This window comes from Carassius auratus, chromosome 36 (genome assembly GCF_003368295.1).
Source record: "Carassius auratus strain Wakin chromosome 36, ASM336829v1, whole genome shotgun sequence".
In the NCBI taxonomy this organism is placed as follows: domain Eukaryota; kingdom Metazoa; phylum Chordata; class Actinopteri; order Cypriniformes; family Cyprinidae; genus Carassius; species Carassius auratus.
In genome coordinates, this window is record NC_039278.1 from 9,872,992 (window position 1) to 9,888,011 (window position 15,020).

Sequence of the window (15,020 nt, forward strand, 5' to 3'; positions counted from 1 at the left end):
GAAAGAAACGATTTAAGTTTCTTTGGGGGAACGCAGACGTTTAGTTCGGGAATCGTTTGAAATTGGACGGCTTTCTGCTGTAGGCTAGGCTAAAAAATAGATCCTATATCATAAAACTTCTTAGCGCATTTTGCTCATTTTCTTATAAGAACTGTTTTTAAGATTTTCATATTTCAAGGGATATGAACAAAGACCGTAGCTCAGTGGTTCGAGAGAGAGAGGGAGAGAGAGAGAGAGAGAGAGAGAGAGCGAGAGAGAGAGAGAGAGAGAGATAGTCAACTGAAGGCGGGTCAGTAGAGCAGACTGCTGCTGATGTCGCTGGTCGACAAACAGCAAGTCTTCCTTCGCGATAGAAGTTTGTTAGGTGAATAAACCTACAAATTCGTCTTTATACTTCTTTTAACTCATCCTAGAGTGAATAACCCAAGATGATATCGGACATGAAGAACTTGGCTGTGCCGTTGTGCGCTCGAGCGCTTTTCTTGGCTCAACGTGAGTTCAATCTGATTTACCTACAAAGTTATTGTTGTTCTTTAAGCTTTAGTGCGGCTCTGTTTACATTGAAGGATATGAATAAATATGGTCTGGAATAAAAATTTAAATGGACTAAAATGCTTAATTTTGTGTGGTATATAAGGTAATGTCTCTCTTCTCTCACCTGAGTGTAGGCTTATCTTTGGCATGTCTCTGGAGAGTCGTAAATGTTTGCGAATATTATCCGCTGTTTAAAAGTTTTATAAAGTAATTTAATGTTTTTTCAGTCTGTATTTCGCACTGTTGAGACGCAGATAACTTCAAACTTGTGTTCCAGACTGATGACTTTGTTTTGAAATAACCCAAAGGGAAGTTTCTGCTCCCGTCATGATATGAGCACCAAAAGTTAAGCACATAAAAGATAAAAAGGGAAATTAATATATTTCTGGACATTCTGTGGAATGAATGCTAAATGTGGTATGGAATTTTTTTTTTTTTTTTGTGCAGAGGGGAATTCAGGTGGTGAGCATGAAATATTTGTCCACGATGGTCTTGTTTTTCTCGTTGAAATGTCTGATCCAGTGATGGTTTACAAAGAGCTGAAGTTTATTCTTTCTTATTCTCTTTGCACTGAAAATTCCCCTTACCTAACACTTTGGACCTAGAGTTGCATATTTAGAACTCAGGAGTGATTCAGGGTGATTCACTTGACACAAACAGCAAAGGCATACGGTTTTATTTAAAACAAGTGTAGATGTTTTATTATTCAGATCTACTCATCACAGATTGAGTCAGTGTTGTAAACGTATGATTAACCAGTTTTGGTCAGTTAAAGGATTGGTTCACTCGAGAATGAAGATGTGCAAGCGGAAGATGGAAGATGTATGGGTCGCGCTTGCCTCTGGGAAATGTAGGAGCAAAGGAAACAAAGTGTCCTTACTTTAGCAAAGGAAAACCTGACCCCTCTTGGCTTACTTCAAAATCCTCCAACGTTTTTCTTCACAAATCCTCGCTTTGTGCTTCCAATTCGTGTCCAGCATTTTGTTTTGTTCTCTCTCCACGCTTGTCACTAACCACGCTGCGCTGATCCGCCTGCATGTTTTCTGGTTCCCCACAGTCAGCAGAAGTGAGGAATTTTTTTTATTACATTTAAAATCTGGATATTTATCTTACAAAAATGCATAAATTGGCTACAGGGGGCTTTTATTCACCCGCCAAAGCTGTATGAGGGACGTTTTATTACAGATGCGCACACTTTATTTCACGTCTTCTGAACTGTTGACAACAAACACCCACTTACCCCACTGACAGACTGAAAAGCAAGGACAATTTTCTATATAACTTCGATTGGATTATTCTGAATAAGGAAAGTCACACACACCTAGGATGCTTCGATGGTGACGAATTTTCATTCTTTTAGACAAGGCCCTATTGGCAGTTGGGCCAATGACAAGTTTATTTATTTTTTTTATTTTTTTTCAATCAGAGCTTAATATTTTGATGTAAAACTAAACTCTTTTTGAATTATACATGTCTTTGCCTCTATTTGAACTTCTAAATGGATTTGTTTCATCAATCCAGCCTGATAAATACTCCATACACTGAATATCTGAAGTAAAATGTTCACTATACTTACTGTTTTCACTTTATCCCCTATCTTGACTATTCATCTTAAATTAATACACTTGACATTTTGCAGTGGTTTCTGTTTTGAGTGGATAATCCCAAAACATTTCTGCACACTCAGCAGGGGCCCGTTCTTCGTACGTCGCTAACTCAGTTAGCTGGATTTGAATGTTGATGTGATCTTGGATCATTTGGTTCTTCGAAGCTCATCCCGGAGCTGCTGTCATAGCAACAGGTCCGTAAACTTAAACCTGCTCGGGAGCAGGCTTATTTCATGTAAACAGGATTAGATCGCTTCTTTTCAACCAGAACTGATACTCAAAATATGTCTGCTACCACCGCTACTTTATTACAAGAGTATCGTACTGATCCAGGGACAATAATTTAAAATAATAATCATTAAAAAAAAAATTTAAAAATAATATAAAAATGCTGTGTAGTCCATATAAGCCTACTATAGACACAGACAGTTTTACTCACTGAAATATTTATTTGTCACAAAATTATTACTTCATAATTGTATTAGAGTCTTACACACATGCTATACAGATAATAGAGTCGTGTATTATTTTGAGTGATGACTGCTATTATACGAGTGGCTTGATGGAGCGCAGGAGATGCAGATAACATGATATTGACTCTTAAGAAACTTTCATTAATGCTATCACGTAACAAATCTTTCCAAATATAAAATGAAATGAATACATAATTTCTACTTTGAAATAAAAATGTAAAGACTGCACAACTATTATAAATTGCGAATCTAAATAATTGGGAATCATGAAAAAAAATTCTAATACAACAAAAACATGTATCTATTATCTGTTTCATGTATCTATTATAACATTTATGTAGTTTTGTTTGCTTGGCTGTTTCCTTATAAAAGTCCAGAAATTTGTCAAGTTTTTCGTCGGGTGTCATTTTAAATTATATGCCACCAGCCAATCGCTGCACTGCTGATCATGGTTTCGAGGATCGATACATATCCCATTTTAACCCAACACATGAACGCGCATTTCTCTCAGATAACTCAATCCAGCGATACTAATCATACACAACAGGTGTGTTCGAAGAACCCAATTAGCCGGATGTGTCATCTTGGATGTAATAAGCGACATACGAAGAACGGGCCCCAGGTCTGTGAGAGAAAAAAAGTGAAATCTTACCTATAGTTAACCCCTATAAACAAACCTCAGTTACAAGGCCAATACCCAGGGCTTGATAAACAGCACTGCTTTTTCTTTTTTTCTGCTGGGCTGAGATTAAGAACCCGGGCTCATTTCTGGTGTAGGACTATTTATGAAATCATTTTCATCACTAAAAATACAGTTCCTTATTCAGTTATATACAGTTCCTCTGAAGCTGTTTCATAATTCTGAGAAGAAGAAAAAAATCGGAGCCCTGACTTAAAGTAGTTGAACATTTTCTGTAAATTTACTTTACATCGCATCATTCCGAACCTGCTTTACTTTTTCTTCACCAAAGTATTTTTTCATACAATGAATGTCAATGGGGGTCCAAATTTGTTTGTACCAGAATATTCTTTAAAATGTATTTTTTTGTGTTTCACTGAAGTCATACAGGTGTGGAATGACATAGGGGTTAGTAAATGGCACAGAATTGTCATTTTGGGGAAAACATAAAAAAGAGATAGAAAGAGAGATGCAGTTTTATAGGTTTACAATCTAATGTGCAGGTGCTGTTTTGCCCTCCACATGTTTGTGTGAAAATGAGTGTGCATATGTGAATGAATGATGAATACCCAATATGAGCAAACGGACAAGTCATTGCATTTCAAAATGCTTCCTCAGCAGATTCCAAACGCTTGACACTCTCCCTCCTCCTCCTCTGCCTTTCACTGCCTTTCAATGATTGTGGTTTCTCTAGCTTCTAACACATCCCTATTACTGCCTTTCTATTGCCCTCAGGTTTTGCTGTACATTTGCAAAAGTATTTATTTTTCTTTCATTTGACACAAAATCATTATGACATAACAACCCTCAAAACCATATACAGAGATGAAAACCTGGGTGAAAATAATTATTACTGTGTAGCTTAATTGAATATATTTCTTTATTGTAAAGTCTTTAAAAAGCATTATATTTCAGTCTGCTCTTTCAGAGAAACCACTGCTTTGAAAAAAATTGTACAGAATTGGTTAAGTCATCTGAATGGTAGACACAGCTGTTAGAGACAGCTGTGCAAAAATAACTACACTGCTCTGGTTTTTCATGAAATGCTAGGTGTTTCACATGGTTGTGAAATGTTAAAATGTCTTGTTCATCCAACAGACTGTTTGTGTTTTGTACTGTGTTTCTTTAAGCTTGTGGGTTGTGTGAATAGAAAAAAAACAACCCATTTTATGTAATTCTCTTATATTTTTGTAGCATGTTGAAAAGGAAGCACAGAAAATTTTACTACTTTATGACTAAGGGAGTAGTTGAATTGTCCCAGACCTTTTTAATGCAAGAGAATCTGGGACTATCCAACCACTCCCTTAGTCATAAAGTTCATAAAATTAAAATTGTGGTTATCATTTACTTACCCTCATATTGTTCCAAACTTGACTGTATTGTTCACAAATCAGACATTGTTACTTATCTCATGAACATGTCAAATAGAGCTAATGTAGGGCAAATTTCAGTAGGCCTTTTTTTTGTGAGCTGTCCCTTGAATTTACAAAAACTTGACAAACATTTCAGTGATTGAGAATAATTTGGGTTTAGGTAATATCTAGTTAAATGTTCATATTGTAAGTCTAAATTTGACAAGAGATTACAAGGTAATGTTTTAGTAGCCTTGAGTGTTTGGATTTTTCTTGTAGATGTACAAAGAGGTGTTTATTTCTGATAGTTACAGAGTCTACAGACTCATGCAAACATCCATAAAGAGTCCTTCCAGACAGCTGCAAAATATGGGTGCTGCTCATTTTCACAAAATATTTGTTAACAAAGTAATGTTATGCAGAAAGTGAAGCATACTGTACATGGCTGCCCATCACCATGTTTCATGTTTCCGTCTTTTTGTGTGTTGCTGTATGTTTCACATATTATACCTACAATATATTTTTTTATTGTGCTCAGAAGCTCTCAGTTGGAAGTTTCAAGGCCCAGTTTGTCATAAAACATCCAGCCGGTTGATTTTTTTATTTTTAGAGCTAATCATTTTAACAGTTATTTCTAAAAAACACAGTGATAAATCCCTTATGGCAAATCTCTAGTCTTGAACCTAGTGGGAAGAAAAGTATGAGGTGGCTTATGTATTAATTTATTTCTCTTTGCTTATTTTACAGTTCTGGCTTCATTCCTCTTCAGCCCTGGTAAGCACATTACTTAAAAAAAAAAAAAGAGCATAGAGCATATTAATTAACAATATAAGTATCCAAAAATATACACTACCATTCAAAATTTTATGATTACTTAAAAAAAGATATTAATGCTATTTAGAAGGATGCAATAAATGGATCAAAAGTGACAGTAGTGACAAATACATTACTGCAATTGATTTATGTTTAATTTAAAATAAATAAATGCTGCTCTTTAGAACTTTCTATTCTTTATAATCCAGATTTTCTTAGCAAGGTTTCCACATAAAACTGTTAATCACTTATAATAAATTTTTTTATAAACCATATGTAATTGAAAATTATATTTGTAAAATATATTTAAAATGAAAAGTTATTTTAAGTTGTAATATTATTTCACAATATTACTGTGTTTACAATAGTTTTGATCAAATAAATGCAGTCCTTGTGGGCATAAGATACTTCTTTTCAAAAACATTGAGTAAACTAACCAACCCCAAACTTCTGAACAGAGTAGAGTAACTCCTAACTACTGCAGGACTGAGAATTCTGTGAATGATAAGGCCTAATCTGTGTCCGTGAAACCTGCCATTTGTGTTTCAGCGCTAGGCCAAAGTGATGGCAGTGGCGTGGTGGTGGCCACGTACAATATCAGCGTGCTGCAGGGATCTCAGGCGGTGTTGCAATGTCATAGTCAGCGCATGGTGTGGACACAAGACCGCATAAAGGATCGCCAAAGGGTAGTGCACTGGGATTTACTTCGTAGTGGCCCAGACCTCGCAATGGAACGTGTTATAGACATGTTTTCTACTGGAGACCAGCGCATCTACAATGGCTACAACCAGGGGCGGATTAACATGACCAAGACGGCTTTTAAGGATGGCAACTTCTCTTTGGTAATCAAAGGTGAGATACTTTTCAGCAATGCAAAGGAACTCCCTAGAAATGAGCCTCAAACCTTAGCAGCCACCAGTCAATTGTCTGTCTTTCTGTAAACAAAATCATAGTAAGCACCAGGAGCAACTACACAGAACGCTTTGGAAACCACCAGCTATATCCCTTGGAACATCAAATCCATTCAAACTTCTCAAGTTTTTTAACTACATAAGACCTACAGTATATAACCTTCACATTTCAGAATATTTCCTTTTCTAGATTCCAAATTGATACATTTTGTCTGGGTTCATACAGATGTTGCAGTGAGTGACAAAGGAATCTACTCCTGTAACCTGCATCATCATTACTGCCACCTGTATGAGTCAATCAAAGTTCAGCTCAATGTCACCAGATCAGGTTGGTAAATTCACTTCATATTTTAGAGGAGGTTTTTGTCTGGCTATTCTTGGCATTTAACCTGCATCTTTATCAGACTGTTTAAGTTCATGCCAAATAAGGAGCTGGCTGACGATTAAAGAATGGAAAGAATGTGAAGACCATTTGAAAAGCAAACTTTGCACTTTTCTGTTCATCTCCAGTCACCAACTGAAAAAAAAATATATAAATAAAAAATAATATATATATATATATATATATATATATAGAGAGAGAGAGAGAGAGAGAGTGAGTATTAGTACAATTTAAAATAACTGTTTTTTATTTTAATATCTTTTCAAATTTAATCAGTGCCTGTGATGGCAAATCTGGAATTTCAAGTGTAAAATTATCCTTCATAAATCGTTCTGACTTGCTAATTTGGTGCTCAAGTAACATTTTTTATTGTCAAATACAGTTATACTGCTCAATATTTTTGTAGAAATCATGATATTTTTTACTATATATATATATATATATATATATATATATATATATATATATATATATATATATAGTTTTTTGTCTTTACTGTCAGGTCAATTTAATGGATCCTTGCTGAATAAAAGTATATATTTTTTTAAGTATGTATTTTAATAATTACTTTTGAACAGCAATTATACTGTATATGGATACTCATATTTACATGTTGCTGTGGTTTTCTCTCAGCACGTAAGGAGAGGCGGTTTTGGGACGGTCAGAAGGCAGTGTTTGTGGTTCTGGTGGGCAGCACGGTGGTTCTCCCTTGTTTTAACCGCCGGCCCATCTGGACAGAGGGCAACAGTCAGGAGGACCAACAACAAGTGGTGCACTGGGACCGTCAACCTCCAGGGGTCCGACACGACCGTGCCGATCGGCTCATCGACCTGTACGCTTCTGGTGAGAGACGTCACTACGGACCGCTGTTTGTTCAGCAAAAGATGAATATTTCTGCCACAGCGTTCTCGCAGGGAGATTTCTCTCTGATCATCTCAGACACCCAGCCCATGGATCAGGGGCTATACTCCTGTCATCTCCACCATCACTACTGCGGCCTGCATGAGAGACGCATCTTCCAGCTTACTGTGATGCCTCCGGTCCCCCAGATCCCTCAGGAAGCCACAGATGAACCTCAATATCTTCCCAATGAAGAACCAAGTAAGAGGAACATTAATTTATTCAGCTTTCTTTATTTGGACTGTTTACTAATCATGTACGACACTTTCACAGCACACAAGGGATTTTCCAGAATTCACCCAGTTTAACACAGAATAGTTGCTGCGGTCAGTGGTTTCTGTTGCTGCTTTGGCACTATGACATGTTTGCACCACAGATTCCAGTAAATATTTTTCATCTGAATGCATGTCTGCAGTTCATAGAGTGTGTCTAAAATTGTTGTCGGCTGAATTGGCACTCAACTAAAGTTGCATGTGGATAAATGCCAGTGCGGACCACTTAAACAGGTAACAAGTGAATGTAAGACAAAAGAACGTCCTGCTTGGAGCATCTTCAGCATGTTCCTGAAGAAATATGTTGATTGCTATATTTGCAACTTATACCCCCAGGCTAGGGAGTTCTCCTAATTTAATTAGCTTTTCTTTATTTGTTCTTGGTTTGTGATTTGTTTGTATTCACAAGAGAAAGAGGCAAGGGTTGATGTACAACACAAGTCTACACTTGTTTTATAGAAGAGTTTTGTATTACTTTGTCAGCATTTATTGAGCCAAAGAAAAAGCACCCACCCACCATTGGACTCCCTTTTATGTCTTATGAATTTAATCTCTATTGACTAAATGATAAACAAATTTAAGAAAAAGAAATGAGAAAGAAAATAGTGCATGGACTTAAGCAAACAATCCTGACCTAAATCAGTCTGAGGTAAGTCTGCAGATCTGGTTACCCTGCTGTCTGGGTTGCCACGTTCACATTCATTTAAATGCAGCATTTATCCTTTAAAACTTCTTCTTCTTCTGCTTCTTTTTCACTTACATTCCATTGCTGTTCCCTCTCCCACTGTAATTGCTCGCTTTCTCAGTTTGAGTTTTGTTCTGGTCAGATCAGTGAAAGCCATTTGTTTTCTTTTGAGGTATTGCCAGGCAGACAGAAGGGAAGGAGGATAAGAAAGCTTTTTTATTTGCATAAGACAGGGAGGTAGGTGATGTGAATTTGGAGATAAAAAATTAAAGAAATATATAAGAGACCTAGAGGAATTGATGCATAAATTAAAGAGAGTGAAAGACGGGTGGGGATTCAGCAGAAAAACCACTAATAAGGAAATGTTGACCATATACTACACAAACCTCAGTGGAATCTGGTGGATATTCACAAACTTTTGGGATAGAAAGGAAAGCGCTAAACACTTTCTTCTAACAACATTATATTTCTACATGGCCTTTTTTGGGGGGGGCAAAAACAAACAAAACAATCTTGGGCATCTGCAGTGAGTGCCTAATTATACATTGTGTTATTCTGATTTGTAGTGTCTGTATTTTGTTTTGACGTCAATTGTTTGTCTAGGCTCTCTTCCTTGATTTAAAAGGATAGTTCAGTCATCATTAATCACCCTCACATCAATTCAAACCCAAATGAGTTTTGTTTTGATGTTTAAAAAAATAATAATAATAATAATTATTATTATTATAATTATAATTATCATTATAATACAATAAACAATGTGTGCAGTGTGCAGTATATTCTAAGTTTTAATTAAGCCTTATGACACATTTGTATTCAGAACAAACTAATATTGAAGTCATTATTCACTGAAAAACAATGCTTACTATTGCCTGTATGTGAGATGAGTGGATGTGATCAAGTAATCGTACTTTTGAATCATTTGATTCATTCTTTTAAATCATTCTTTTACTTATCCTTTTTGTTGTATTGGTCAGTCTGGTTCATACTGGTCTGGCTGATTCATTCATGAGATCTCAAGTTCCAGTGACCCAGCTGCAGTGGTTCAGCTTGTTAAAGGGAAAGATTATCAGTGACGAATGACTGAAGCAGCAATAAGAAGAAGAAGCAAATAGACCAGCATGTTGTACTTTGACCAGTTAATGACCAATTGTTATTTTTTTCAGTGAATTGTTCTTTTAAAGTATCAAGTTTCCTCAACTCCCCTGGTTATATTTTGTAAATGTCATACAAATCGTCAGTCTATTCGTTTTCCAAGCTTTCACTTTCTCTCTTTTAACTGCTGCTAAATAACTCTGTGGTTTGACTTAATCTGCCCCATTTTTTATTTTATTTCAGTCTTTCTTTCTTGTTTTCTTTCACGATTCTTGTCTCCTCCCTTGTGCATTCCATTTCGCTTCAGCTGTTTCTTTAATTTTCTGTTGATCTGTCTTGCCTGTGTCGCTTTCTTTCTCACTTCTCACTGCATAGTTTTCTCTTTTTTACCCTCTGTCTGAGTTTTTTTGGACAGCGTCTTGTTTATCTGCAGGAAAAGGGAAGCTTGATTCATCTGTAAAGCATCTGGCCAGCTGTAGCTAGAGCTCAACATTAGACCATAAGCCATAAGGAGGAGACTGTTGTGGATTTAGGTCAGCCCACCCTCAACATCCCCTCCTTCCCCCTTCAACCTTCCCTCAACCCTTTTTTAAGCTGTCCAAAATGTGTCAGTCCTTTCTTCTGTCTTGTTTAAGCATGAATAAAAAGACAACTGTCTGGATCCTGCTCAGGCATTACATAAAACCATTTCCTTTTAGGACGTTTCATAATTCTGTTTATTGTGTTGTAGTTTAGCCATTTTAGACCAGGTGGTTCTAATCATATGAATCACTCAGGATCTGGCAATAGCTGTTCAAAAGTTGCGAGCTTTGAGCATATTGATGTTCCTCTATGGTCTTAGAACCAGGACAGTCCAAGTGAAGTCCCCGTGGAAGCCCTGTTCTGGATTGTTTGGCCCATAAATGTTCAGCTTTCATCTTTAGCCCAAACTCAACATCACCATAAACACAGCTATTCATGGACACATCAGTTCATGAACAAGCAGGAAAGAGTAACTGTGGCACAGGTAACAATTACTTAATGGGTATGTTTTAACACAGTAGTAAGCAGAATGTGCTTGTTTTCACAGAGAGAGGTACATTAGAAATATTTCATTACAAACATTTGTAATTTGTAGTTGTCTGATATATTAATACTATTATTGTTTTAATCTCTTTTTCATGGTAATGAATTTGGTAACACTTTATTTTGATAGTCCACTTTAGACATTCTACTAGGAGTAAGTAACTTTGCAACTACATGTCAACTAGCAGTTAGTAGAATATTAGTAGACTGCCTGCTTAATATCTTCTAACACTTTCTTTGTCAGCTTATTGTCAATTTATACTAAACCTAAACCTACCCCTAACACTACTCTGAGAGTTAGTAAACATGTAGTTGGAAATTTCTGAGATTTAGTTGGTTTATAGTAGACATGTAGTTACAAAGTTACTTATAGTCAGTAGAATGTCTAAAGTGGACTATCGAAATAAAGTGTAACCATGAATTCAATTTGATATACATTGCTATTCAAAAGTTTGGGTGTTTTTGTAAGACATTTCTAAAAAGCTTTAAATAATAATATATATAACAACTTCATGATAATAAGACATTAAGAAGCAAGAATCTCTCTCAGATTTTCAGGTCCAGATCCAAACATAATAGTCTCCGAGTGATTTTCCACATCTAATAACTACTCTTCTAAGACTTATGATATCATACAGTATTTTGTCATCCATTGTCGTCATTTTAGGCTGGGTGTCTTTATTATGTCTCTATTGTTGAAGAAGTGGTGCAGCTTTGGTTTTTATTTATTTGATTTATAAAATTTTCCTGGGAAGCATAATGACAATGTCATTCAGTAAAATGGACCACATAGAACTTCCCCATTTCCCACAATCATCTTTCAGTTTTCCAATACTGTTCTTGTTTAAAACCTTTTTTTTCATTCCTGCCAGGAAAAAGAAAATCTCATCCTAGCTGAAAAACACATGGCAGGTTTTCTGGCAGAATTCAGAGTGCAATTAAAACAAACAACCGCACAAACTGTGCTGCTTAAAACGAAGCTGATGCTGTAGATATCCGTATGAATCCAGCTCTTGTGAATATTTCTGTATATAATGGTGTATATTTCTTTTTATCTCTGACTTTCCTGGATTTTGGTCTTAGTTATTTTTCACTTGAAAATGTATTGTGTTTTATAGCAGGTTAATCTAAAATATACTTTATTTTTTTCAATGTATTTATTTTATAGACTATGTAAGCTGATGTGATGCCAAATAAATAGCTCAGGAGCATAGACTAGAATATGCTCATTTCTTAGAGGACATGAAATCAGGTTATGATTCAATCTGTAATATCTCTCCTTTATGAGTGCTGAAGTGTGCTTTTTCACTGCAAAAACTTCTGTGTAGCATAAGTCTTTATAAGTAGCACAGGGCCCTCTGGTGGTTATTAAAAATGGCAAAAAACAATCAAGTATGATGCCAAAATTCTCAATATATTTACTTCATCATCTTTTCTTTTAGACACCGATATGGTAGAAGTGCCGCCACATGTAATCAACGTCATCTTGCCAGAGCAAAAGAATCACTTCCTGCAGCAGCTGGGCTACATCCTAGCAATGCTCCTTCTACTGGCCCTTATTGTGTTGGCTATCGCTCTCCTGACGTGTCACCGGAAAAAACAAGGTCTTTTATCGGTCCTTTCCATCTGTTGTTTTGATATCTGTTGTTCATATAATTATATTTCAGGTGTCTAAATGTAACTGTGGATAAAATGGTTTTCATTGTGGCACTTCAGAAGTGTCATTCAACCACATAGTTATATATAACATGTATTAATATATGACATTTGTATGCTCAAATATTATGTAATCTGTACGTGATTTAATATTTGCATTGCATTTGTTATGTTTTGTTTTTTAAACATAGGCCTAAATTTTGATCCACGAAAAATCGAAAGCCCTCCTCTGCCAACGGTGACGTATGTGTGAGTACCCACTGACGTTAAAACGCCATCTGTGAACATTAGTTATGCATAAAGCATAAGATGTCAATTTTTGTCATATATCTAGTGGCCACACATCATGTGTTAAGAAAGAATGTGAGCGAAGCATCGCAGATGTGAAGTCAAGCAACCAAGAGGAAACGAAGCTGGGTGAGTTTACCTCATATTTCCTCTCAAAATGCACCACCAGTGAAAAAAAACTTGGACAAATGTATTTCTGTTTTTCTCTGAAGACTACAAGAACAATCTTCTGAAGGAAGTGGAAATGTCCAAACTATGCTCCCCAAAAGTCATTGACCTGGACAGAGGTAAAATCGTTGGTTGGGATTGTTTTAATGTATTTAAGAAACAAATAGATGCAGCCTCAGTGAGGATACTTCTTTAAATCAATCAATCAATATCAGCACAAACTTTTACCACAGTAGTGTGCAAACCAAAATAACTCCGAAATTTGATTTGTCTTCCAAAATTCACTAATTCCCTCTCTTTAGCTTTTTTCTCTGCAGAGATGGAGAGGCCATCTTGGAAATGAGGTACTTTGCCACTGGCTGGTCCAGGGGCAGATTCGTTCAAACTTGGGGTGACTTTGGGATGAAGAATGACATGTGGACAGTGACAATAATGGCAAGGAAATAAGTGAAAGGAGAGAAAGACAGTTGTATAGTTTCTTTTTCCTGACTCAAGATGGTTTTTTTTTTTTTTTTTTTTTTTTGCTTTTTTTGTTTCAGAGCACTAAAAAAACAAGCAAAAATCTTTAAAATGCAAGAATATAGTCTGCATTTTTTTTTTATTTTTTTTTTTTTTACTGAATTTGCCCAATGCTGCCACACACTTTGTGGGTGAGAATGAAACAGAATAATGTGTCGTGTGGAAGGATGAGGCCTGGCAGAGGCTGTGGCATGAAATGTTAGCTCAGAAGCTTTAATTGAGGAAGAACCTTCTTATTCAATAGGGAATCAAAAAAAAAAAAAATCTATGCCGTTTTAAATGATTTTGTAATTAAATTAAGTCCACAGCTGTATGGTACAATTATTGCATACGCTATTGCTACATCACAAATTGCATTTTTAATTCCTTTTTAATATTTTTTTTCTTTCTGAAACCTTCAATTTATAAGCATACTTTAATGCATCATGCTCTTAATAATCATGCTAGGTCAGGTGTAATTTGCTTTTAATGTTGATCTGTCTCTGTATAATTTAGCCCAGACTCAATTCTGAATTTTATGTGTTGGTTTTGTTTAACAGTTTTAAACATGAGTAAACAGAAGAAAATTAAAGTCTACATTCTTATTGGTGTATGAAAGCACAGTCAGTTTAGCCAAAATATTCAATACTGCAATTCATTAGAATATTATAAACACTTTTTTTTTTCATTTTGATATTTATTCCCAAAAGTGTGTTACCAATAAAAAGCTACTTTTTTAATGTATAAGATTGTTTTATCACAATCTTTTGTTTCATGTTAAACTGTCTCTGTTATTAACTTTTTTCATGTTATCATTTGTATATTTTCATGCTTACTTTTCTCATGTTACAAGCCTTACTAATTGCCTTTGTGTCTTACAAACTGCCCTTTATTTGAATATTCTAGTGTTTAGTGTATTTGCTTTCATACATACTTGCTGCTTTGAGTTCATTTGAGGTCAAACAGTTAATTGTGAAAGTGATACAAATGCATTAAGGTACCTGTACAACATAAAAATAATTTAATTTTAATAGCATGGCTATGAATATTCATACATGAATATGATAGATGCAAACATTTTTTTTGCTCACATCGTGTTATGTACTGATCAGTATGGGGAAATGCAATGCTTTTGCCCAGTATAATGATTATATGAGACTCAGTCACTCTTTTAAATTCCTCAAAGGCTCCAGATAGGAATGTGTTAAGACCACTGATTGAGGTGGCAAGAGGAATTTCCTGATGCAGTTTTATTATTGATGATAAAATGTTCAATTCTCTGATTCAAAACAGAATGAAATAAACACATTTTAACTCCTGGATTATCTTTTGCATGCTGTAGGTGGCATTTTTTCAGTGCATAAATATAGGCTCATGTGCCTATAATGTTAAAGATTTATGATGCTTAAACAAATTCAAACTAGAAATCATTAATATATGGCCATTTGCTTATGACCGAACTTAAAAACATAAAATAAAATCTTTACTCATTGTCTCAACAAATTGTCTGTTGAACTGTAATAAGACTGCAGCTGATTTATGATAGATATTTCTCATCATTTTACCATAACTCATATCAGTGCTGTCTAAATAAATTAACTAATCAGAAAAGAATTTAACTTTTGTCATTCAGCGATACACA

General features: G+C 35.4%; 1 protein-coding gene across 1 annotated transcript; it reads left to right on the forward strand.

The window, feature by feature from the left end:
• The first annotated feature begins 275 nt into the window (after nucleotides 1–275).
• Nucleotides 276–14,703, forward strand: LOC113055199 (matrix remodeling-associated protein 8-like). The gene is made up of 10 exons (XM_026221248.1): nucleotides 276–492; nucleotides 5,393–5,419; nucleotides 6,008–6,310; nucleotides 6,596–6,697; nucleotides 7,385–7,852; nucleotides 12,211–12,372; nucleotides 12,616–12,673; nucleotides 12,759–12,841; nucleotides 12,925–12,999; nucleotides 13,183–14,703. Exons 1-10 carry the CDS (start codon nucleotides 429–431, stop codon nucleotides 13,221–13,223), a joined length of 1,383 nt encoding a protein of 460 aa, XP_026077033.1. The 5' UTR covers nucleotides 276–428; the 3' UTR covers nucleotides 13,224–14,703.
• Nucleotides 14,704–15,020: the final 317 nt, after the last annotated feature.